The sequence below is a fragment of the Amblyomma maculatum genome, chromosome 5, assembly GCF_055883805.1.
Source record: "Amblyomma maculatum isolate TAMU_Amacu chromosome 5, ASM5588380v1, whole genome shotgun sequence".
In the NCBI taxonomy this organism is placed as follows: Eukaryota; Metazoa; Arthropoda; class Arachnida; order Ixodida; family Ixodidae; genus Amblyomma; species Amblyomma maculatum.
Window position 1 is genome coordinate 147331051 of NC_139348.1, and position 10395 is coordinate 147341445.

Below are 10395 nucleotides of genomic sequence, written 5' to 3' on the forward strand. Positions count from 1 at the left end.
ACTGCAATGGACATGTCATCCGCTACTTCTCTTGTTCCCCGAGGTAATTTTAAACTCAACTCTATATAGCGCAAAGATAGAAAATTGCATGGCAAGCAAATAATGGAGGCAATTAGACGCGCTATCTGGAAGCCGCTCTTTGATTAATCATTGTGATTGGTAAAAAATTTATACTTGATGGCACTTAGCAATATACACAGCAAACACTGTAAAAACCGTAGCGAATCGCCATTTGTCGCTCAATGAGCACGGAGACAACAATGGCGCCTACGTGTTTTACTCCAAAGAATGTTCCTCAGTAATTATTTCTTCGAAGAACAGCCTGCAGTTATATGTTTCCAAAGATTGTTTAAATGACGCGAGCTTGAGACAGGACGGGGAAATGTGGCACTATCATGTTTAGACCTTGTGTGGAGTAGAGGGTCAATGTGCCAAAGCAGCACCGGTTATATATGAGGATCATTAAACAGGGGGGTCGGAAATATATACCATCTAGAGTTCTTTATACGCACTGACATCACACTGTGCACGGTCGCCTTGCTTCTCGCCTCCATCAAAAAGCGGCTGAACACCGGTCACCATGATTAGTTGAAAAGTGCCATAACCACTGGACCAGCGTGGCGGGACAGTAATATATTTCCGAATAATATGCTTAGTCTAAATTACAAGACTGATACATGTGATGCCGACTTAGTCATGCTGTAAGCAAGAAGTAGAACTATAAATCAATGCCATTTATGATGAGAGTTCCCTAAGCGCAAAATTTTGGCCCGATCGGTACCTCTTTCGCATCTGAATGGAAATCTATATGCCAGACATATGTCACCGCTTCGATACCCTATCGCTAACTAGCATTGAACTTTACTGGAATGAGGATGCTAAATGAATAGCGAATTTCTATGACAGTTCTCTGAACGCTGCTTAAAGCATGGTTGCGTCGCTCCTTTGAAACGAAATCACTTCCATATTTTCTCCTACTCCATATTTGTTAGCTTAGATTACTGCAACGGCTTTTGTCTCGAATGAGGGGTTACGCTTCGCGTAAAATTAGCCGCTCCAGTTATTTATGAAGCCAAAGAAGGCCAGCCGCAGACTATTCGATAAGCTATATAGGTCGGAACAGTGCTAGACAACCATGTGGCCTACAAAGCCGAGTACGATACCATGGAGCGTAACTGTAGGGTAAAGTAAAACGACTTTGTAAAGCAAAATAGCGTACTTCTCATCATTCCGGTGAGGCTCCTTGCAAACATCCACCTATGCCCCGCCTTTTCTACACTTACTACGCAGAGTAAAACGTGGTCGCAAACCTCTTTCTCGGGCCCTGCGTAGCTGTCTTCTAGACGAGTGGCGTCGTCGTCTCCCTCACTGCAAGAGCAGCGCAAGTGAACACCATGCCAGGCACAAGCCAAGTGCCTTCGCTGTCGGCCCTGCAGCCTCCACACTATGACGGCGGTCAGCAGAGCGGCCACCCGGCCAAGGACCATTACCGGGTGGTGGTGCTCGGTGGTGCTCGAGTAGGCAAGACGGCAATCGTGCACCAGTTCCTGTATGACGAGTTCCCTGTAGACTACTTTGCCACAGTCGAAGAGGTGAGCCGCTGTTGTTTGGCTCTTTTGGCTCTTTGTTTGGCTAAGGGTGCATGCTGAGGGAAGTGGTAGCGTGTCAATAAAGGGCATTTTCTTTTCAACTGCACATTTACCCAACTTTTGTATATAGAAGTAATATATCTATACTTTTTTTTTTTTCAAAAGAAAACGCAGATTTAAATAAAGGCGTATTTTTCTTTCATCCGCATGTACCGTCTTTGTCAAAAGTAACCAGGCTGCGTGTTTTGCTTCTCACTTGTATTATAAAGCTAATAAGGATTCCCACTTTACCACAACTAGTTAAGAAGGGAAGACAGGTGCTCAATTGTGCACTGCAGAGATTTAAAGCTTCAGACGTGGCATGAATCTGCTACCATATGGTTGAGAAGCAGATCCTGCCGCCTGGTTACTTTTCTCAAAGACGGTACATCTCTAGGCATGTATATGCGTACTGCCGTCCGCACGGTTAAGGGAGCGTTTAAGCGTGTGGCCTGGACGGATATTCATGCCGCACGATGTGTTGCGGGCCGCTGGAGACAACTGGCGCCCTTTATCTCCTAAGTAGGTTGTGGGACCCATCGACCTGCTTTGAGCGGCGTTTAAATTTGTCAAAGCCACGGGCTCAAACATTCGCGTAGCTGTACGTAGACGCTACCACATGATATTGAGGCCTCAAATATTACTGCTACAAAGCTATTGCCTACTAAAAGCCTGTATAAAAGTGTAGTCATCCTTCACATATTATTACCACAAGTTAGACAGATTAGATGAAAAAGTAGCGAACTAACATGACTGAAAACTAAGAGAAGCAGAGTAAACGTAATCATACGCGATTGTGCGCCTGGGAATTGTAAATCAGCTGATTTGGGGAAATGGTTCGTTTTGGCATAAATGAAGCTGCCACATTTGCTCCCCGTTGCCAAGGTACTACTCTGCGGTTTCCGCCTTCTGTAGATAGCGAAATGCTGTAGTGACAGTTTGCTTTGAAACTTTAGTGGCCTTAATAAATAAGAGGTGCATGAATTATACAGACAGCCCTCCACCTCAGTGTCATTCGCAAGTCATATGCAATTTCAAGGCATTAAACTGTTTCTGCGACGCCAAAAGAGAGAGAAAGGATTGGTTAATTTATGAACAAAGGCCCAACAGCGTCCCTAATGAGCTAAATAGGAATATAGAGCAGCCCTTTTATTCCTCATATTGGGCTACAAGGCACAGCAGCGCCAGCCTTACTCGTAGAGCACAGTCAGTCCAAGTTAAGGAATCTAAATACTTTTACTATAAACGCGACAAGTTTACCATCCTTATATTGCTCAAATACGATTCCACTTACCGCCATGCTTCTCATCGTGTTAAGAAGCAGCTTTGCTCATAAATGTAGTCATTATATGCATTGCAGTAGAAGTTGCTATCACAAACAAAAGTTTTTAAGGAATCTCTAAATGACAGAAAACTACCGATACATTTGCATGACGCGACAGTCGGCTTAAATAATGCATGGACATCAGTGAGACCTAGATTAAGGGCAGCACGGCAAGAAAGTATCCCGCCGATTAAACAAATACCTTGTCACACTTCGTATGACTCGAATAATGCCGCAGCCATATTTTTAGTCCAAGGTTTCTTTTTTTTTTGTTTCTTTTTTTTTTTTTTTTTTTTTTTTACTTGACCATAGACTCAAAGCACCCGCCAGAGCACCCGCCAACATGCAAAGAGCGGCAGCTTTCACTGGTACCCTTCGAAACCAGAAATATACCTAAGTTTTGTTTACATATATGTTTCTATGGGTTGCCCTTCTCCCTCGCTCGCCCATACGTCTAGCGGTGTTTAAAGATACTCACCCTTTGAAATGGCGTTTGGTATTTTCAGAAGGTGTTATAAGATGCTCGTACGGGAACTTTACAAAAAAAAAGGCTTCATTGCCCCCCTCCCACTTGCCGTCACAAAACTTGTAAGATATATTTTGCTTCATTGTATTCATTTGGACGCTAAGTCTACTTGTCATGGCATCGTGAGCGTCCTCTTTGCTTCAGAAACTCTATTAGTTTACTCTATAAAGGCAACATGGAAGCACAACCTTCGACAAAAATGACGAACAGAAGGGGGATGGAGTGTAGACTGCAGGAAAATTCTTATACTTTAAGTGTAAGGCGAGAAGGAGAAGTTTTTAAGCGACGATGGAGCGCAGAGTGCCAGTAGGCCAAACCTGTCACGCATAGAGGCCGTATGTCGGCGTCTAGAATGCTCAAAATCCTGTGCAAAGAGATAAAATACAAAGTTAAATAGAAGAGAGAAATTATCCTTCAAAAAAAAATAAGATACATAACAGAGGCAACTGAGCCCCCCAACTAAGTTCTGTCATATTTTCTTAAATGTATTTTTAAGAAGGCGCTTAAGGTTTTATGGCCCATTAGCCTTTAGAAGATTATAGGCAGTGTACGCGTACGGCCTAATTGTATGCGTGCACAGGTCTTAATGACTGTGACACTATTGTAGCTGTTCACCCCTTTACCAACACCAAACTAATCTAGAGGCTTATATGGGTAGCCTTAAGAAGAAAATGTGTTAATGAAAAGACGCGTGGTGAAACAAAATCGCTCATCTTAACATTTTTTCTATAGTATATTTCCTCTATGAAGTGAAGATTGCTTTGCGGTAACTAGCAAAGTACTTCAATTGCGGCATAACAATTATTTTTCTTCAAAATAAGAGAAACTGCGTTAGTACCGTTATCATCTGAAATAATTGATTGTGACACAATAGCAGGTTATTCCGCGGAACACAAGCATGCACACAATAAAGATAGCAACCATGGGCGCTTGCAGTAACTATCAGGGGAAAGCCGCCGACTTATGTAGCCTTGTCGGTCAATGCGCACGCGTAAAAGATATCAGAAAATCCGTACTAATCTTGTTAAAGGAAGCGAAGTGGCAGTGGTATTGTTGTATTGCGTTGCTCCGTGTGATCTGCCAGGTTCGCAGTGAGTGGCTGCGTTTGTCTTTAACCAGAATTGAAAACCTATTTTGGGCTGAAACTTAAGCGTACATTGTAGCAACCACGGAACGGCAGTTATCCCTCTATAGATGGGGAATAAATCGCGTCTCTTGGCCCCTTGCTTACTTCGCTGCGATCTGAATTCATTATTTTGACCTTTAAACAACACTCGCTTTCATGTGCCTCACTTAAATGCGTTTCTCCTTTGTCCTCGCCCGTTCCTCTTATAGGTATTTAATTTTAGGCACGCGAATACAACTTGGGCACAAAGTGCTTGTGCCATCGCGAAGCATCGATGAAGTCCTTTTCTTTTTTTCTTAATTCAATCATTCGGTCGGATAGATGCATGACGAAACGAAATTTATTAGGTGACAGGTAGCCTTGCCGCATCGAGAGCTAGAATTTTACATATGTGGGAGATTCTGATATAACCTTGTCATCGCTCTTTGAGAGCGATAAGTTTTTTTGGGTTAACATCAAGAGTTCCGAGTAAGAGCGCTTAAACATTTCTTCGATACATTATCTCTTTATACCTAAGAGCCCTGTGGGCCTTAATCTACCTTCGCTTAAGACTGATAACCACGTGCGGCCATTGTTTCATCAGTCGATATTATTATTTTCTCTTCCTAGCCATACCTCACGTGTATGGGGATGCGAGCAAATAAGTCAGCTATACTGAAATGGGTCAATGGGCACTGCCGCCGGCTGTCCAGGGCTACATATTCCGCTCGTGTTTGTTTTCGTGCTTCTGAGCCTCAGGGTTTTGCTGTTTTTATTCTCTAACGGCTGCTCGCTTTATCTTCGCTCGAGGGAGGCAAAATATAATAAAGGTATGGCAGCGCGCGTTTCCTGACATGAAATAATGGATGAAGGCTGCGCGGCGACGTATACAGTCATAAAGGAGTTACTGATCTTGTTTGATCACCGGTTTGTTTTGATCGGCTTGCAGTTGATATGCACGTGAGATCGCTGTAGCAGCGGAACACGTGGACATGTGTTTGTTTCGAGCAGCTCAGGCCTCGCTTTTTTTTTTTTTTTCATCTTGCTTAGAATAATCCAACGCATATTTCAGCGCGCTACTCTATACTTAGCCACCTGTTTAGAAAACAACGCAACGCACTCATGGAAGGTGAACAAAAAGAACAAAACAGTATGTTTTTGTGTTTTTGCCTCGATTTTGGAAGAACGCTGTAATTTCGTTTTTACTGCGTGGCCAAGTCACTGTTTTGTCGACTTACACGCGCACCGTGACTTCCAGTTTTATCAGTAACATAACATAAACTGGCTTAGTTTCCTCCCCTAACTTCAATTGAAGCGAAAGTATGAACAATTTAGCACTAAAGCGAAATCACAAATCACCTACCTGGACATATATATAATTAAGCTTAAAAAGGAGGACGCATAGGCTGGTGCTCAGGAGTCGACCACATCGCAGAGAAATAAGGCAAAGCACCTGACTCTCCAAGAATATTAAATGAAACCGAACTGCTGTATTGAAGCGTTCTAAACTGCAAATCGTACTTGGTCGCTCAGCATTGCCAAAAGCTTTACAAGGGTAAATGCTTGGGCTTGTTGGTACATGACTTAAGGGAGCAAAATGTAGCGCACCAAGAAAAGGACGAAGAAAGAAGACACATACAGCGCTATGTGTGTCTTTTTTCTCCGTCCTTTTCTTGGTGCGCTAAATTTTGTTCCCTTCAATAAATTCTTTACCTTGAAGTTATGCGCCAATTTTCTGGAGCTTTGTCTTTTGGCAGAAAATAGCCAATGAAAACTACCAATCCCAAAAATACTAGATAGTGAAAGCCCCAAGACTCAGATTCCTCTTGTATGGAAGTTGGCCATCGCTTAGTGTGTAAAATAGCGCATTGAATGTATTGAAGAGAACTCCAACTTTGCATGCTGCAGACTCAGAGTTTCGCCTCTTTGACGGAACAGCAGTAAAACCTAAATGGTGTTTAGAAAAGCATGAATATACAAAATGAAGGAAAAAATGTTTCAGCCAAATAAAGCGCACAATGTCGCTTTTTTTCCATCACCTGCATGACGCCAATAGAGCCCATATATTATTTTGTGAAAGAAGGCAGACTTATAATGAAAGCAGGCTCCGCGGGTGGAAAAAGTTGGTGAAAATATTTGAAACGTGAAATTCACAAACTTCGAAGCTAGAATTTTGTGACAGAATATGTGAAATGGTTTCCTTACTACCGCAGATGTCGCCCGCAGATGTATCACTCATGCCGATAGGTAAACGATAATGGCTTGTGAGGACGACAGCTAGATAGAGGCGACATAAAAAAACCTCTTTCACGTCGTGGTCGGGTAGAAGTCGGAGCTTTAGGTCAGGGTTCAGGGATAGGAGACATCGATTGGAAAAGGGGCCGAAATTCCACGAGGCAATCGGGATCTTCCGCGATGTGTTCGAAGTCTAGTCAATGGATATGCTATCGCAAAAGGAATGGACACACAAACGCACTCTTGGTGGGGATTTCGCATTGCGTCGCCCGTTGTATGATTACCTCTGATTCTGACGTGTCCATGTAATGACATATAAGGAGTGTGGTGCCCTTTCGTAGTGGGGGAATGACGTACCTGGCGGGTTTCCGCTACCCTATATTCGTGGAAGCCACAACGAAGAGCTCTTTGTAAAGCCTGGAGCTGTGCATTTCAGTCAGTGAACATAGACCATTGCTGGCGTCTTTCATGATAAATGTATATAAAGGCGGCGTGAAGCGAGGTATGTTCTGCGCAAGTCGATCAAGTATTGTTTAAAGTCCTAACTTTTAGTACAGAGTTTCTTGCTGGGATGACCACGGAACAGAAAAACTGTTGGTATTCACTAAGAGTCGGTGCAGCCGTGCAGCTGGTGTACAGGCTTCTATTGCATATATTCAAGACTTAGCACTTTAAGTTAGGACTGCGACTCGTCGGCTTTTTTTATGTCTGGTGCAAAAAGGCTTACAGAAGGGTGGTGAATACTCCACAATAGAGAGAATGGTCAGAAGAGACACGTAAACTGGAATGACGAAAAATTACGATGGGCATCAAAGGTCCTTGCGAAATATCTATATGGCTAGGTATTCGGGAGGCTAGCAAGATGATGAGTGGGATTTCGATAGAGGTACAAATATGCACCCTCTGCGCTTCAACTGTCAAATAGGCAGTCACAGGATATTCTTCAGCAAAGAGGCTCTTTAGCCTGCAGAGGAGCATTTGTGCGATCCTACGCAAATCCGGGGAGCTTGAGGTTTAATGCTTTATGGATATCGTATGTTTGATTTCCTTAAGCCGTTCTGTTCAGGAAGACTGTACCGAAGGAATCCCACAAAAGATGCATTGTAGAGTTGAAAGATTGACTGCGCTGACGCTCCCACAACTTTCCTCTAAGCAAGGAGAAATGTGAGCAAACGTTGAAGGCCTCTTTTCAATGTACCAAAACTTGTGGGGTCCACTATAATTCACGATCGATAATTACATCAAAGAAGCAATAGGTTTTTGTAAAGGGTATTGCTGTGTCATTTAAACATAACGCATAACGGGACGTGTTTTTGTATGTAAATGCAATAATCGCACACTATTAAGTTGAAATCCCCAAGCCTTGAAGATAGAAGCCATGTGTAATATTGAAACTGACCCACAGTAGTATTCACTCATTTGTTCTGTTAATGTCCTTTTTTTTTGCGGAGAAAGTATTTAGGCGCAAAATATATGAATCTTAATCAGTTTAAATATTTTCTTTATATTCTCTACAATGACCTTTGTTGCTTTCTTTGTGTTGCCATTTTTATTAAAGATTGTCTCTCCCTGCTTTTCTGCTTGTCGTGCATGCATTTATGTTTATTTACTTAGTTATACTGTTAACCCCTATATGAGGATTTTTAGAGGGATGAAACATACACAGCTACAACTTCAATTCTCATGGCTAAAGTGCACACAATAGAACAAAATTACAGCTTTGCATAGCAATCCTTCAAGAATGTTTCCCAACCTATCTGTAATATTTCTACATTTGTTTGCTCCACAACGTCTCTTGGCAGTTTATTACACTCTAACTGTAGTAGTATAAGTATAGATAATAATTGGATTGTTACACGTATCCACACATAGGCGTGCATTTGCACATTAAGGGTTTCCAGGTATTCAGATGACAGGGCTGAGAAGAAATTGTACCTGTTTTACTGCCGCGCTTAGTGAGCGCATGGCTAAAACATTCTTCAAAAATGTCTTGCGTCCTGTTACGAACAAAAGTTTGTATCAGCCAGTAGTCTCGGGTGAAAGTTGCACTCTTCTTTAATTTGTGCTATAGAAATAATGTGATAATTTGTTCACGTCGTAGTTCCAGTCCAAACTGGCCAGATGTGTGGACCGGAGGCTTTTATCACCAATATTACGTACCGTCTTTACCAAACGTAACTGGGCTGCGGAGTCTGCTTTTCAGCGACGTATTGAAGCTTTTAAGGCACCCTTAAAGGCAGAGAAAGTCTTAAGAGCTAAGTACGAAGGTTGTTCTTCCTGATGACGTGATTTAATGTTTGATAGGTGTCATGAAGATGCTTTTATAAGGCTGAGAAGGAAACCGTCAAGCTTGGTTACTTTTGGCAAAGACGGTATATAACAGAGCGGGTGCCCGCTACGTACACGCATAGGAATGGATGCGTCCAGTGGAGCTTAGTGAATTCTCATCCTACTGCGTGCGTCATGCGGCCGTGTGATGACGTCACCTTATTTTTCTTTCGATCGCTGAACTTTTTTGCATCACTTCGCATGCTGAAATGTTCAAACCTAGACGATGTCTTCTCGCAATACAAGTAATGTGGTAATATAAAAACGCCTCTGTGATGTGCTGCGTCTGTTCACGTTATAGAGTCTAAGCCGATCTTAACTGGCAGGTCTCCCCTACGGTTTTCTTTATGGCCGACGCGAATCTTCCGGACGCTAAGCCTATACCATTCAATGAAATATCCTTTCAGCTAATTTCACCCTACTTTTTGTTCTCTTCCGCAGTTCCACACAGGCGAGTACGAGCTCAATGGCGCATCGCTGACCCTGGACATTGTGGACACAAGCGGCAGCTATTCCTTCCCGGCCATGCGTTTGCTGGCCATCTCGACAGCGGACGCCTTCGTACTTGTGTACGCCGTCGACGATCCGGAGTCGTTCGAAGAGGTGCGCCACATCCGGGACCAGATCATGGAGAGGCGGCCGGCCAAGGTTCCCGTGGTTGTGGTGGGCAATAAATGTGATGTACCTACCGCCATGCGCCGTGTGAGAAGAGAGGTAGCCGAGACAATAATCTCCATCGACTGGGAGCACGGCTTCGTTGAGTCTTCGGCCAAGGAAAACATCAATATCCTGGGCATCTTCAAGGAGTTACTGGTGCAGGCCAAGGTACCGTACGACCTCAATCCGGCTGCCGTGAACAAGAGACGTCGTTCATTGCCGGTCTACCCTACCAGCCCCACGATCAAGGACAAGGCGCTGCTAAAGAGGAACAGCTGTGCCGTCTCGTAGCTGCACAGTAACGGGAAATATGTCCACCCCTGCCGTGGACTTGAAATAACTGAGTGCAAACGACTATAATATGTTCGTATCCGTGAAGTTGTAAATAGCCTAATCATCTGTAAGGGCTAACGCAGGTCTTTGTAAGATAGTGGTGAAGTATACTACGAGTTCAATAATTGTTCCACGTGTCTTGCCGAGGTCTTTCTCTGAATATCAATCTGTACTCGCTACTTGAGCAGTTGAGCTAAAGCTGGGGTTGTCCCCTGTTTCATCGATATTAACAGCCTTTCGCGCCACGGCATAGTGCAGT

At 43.4% G+C, this 10395-nt stretch overlaps 1 protein-coding gene across 1 annotated transcript; it reads left to right on the forward strand.

The window, feature by feature from the left end:
* The first annotated feature begins 1394 nt into the window (after positions 1–1394).
* On the forward strand, positions 1395–10142 carry LOC146189886 (GTP-binding protein Rhes-like). The gene is made up of 2 exons (XM_084603342.1): positions 1395–1592; positions 9588–10142. Exons 1-2 carry the CDS (start codon positions 1395–1397, stop codon positions 10092–10094), a joined length of 705 nt encoding a protein of 234 aa, XP_084459468.1. The 3' UTR covers positions 10095–10142.
* The last annotated feature ends 253 nt before the right edge of the window (positions 10143–10395 follow it).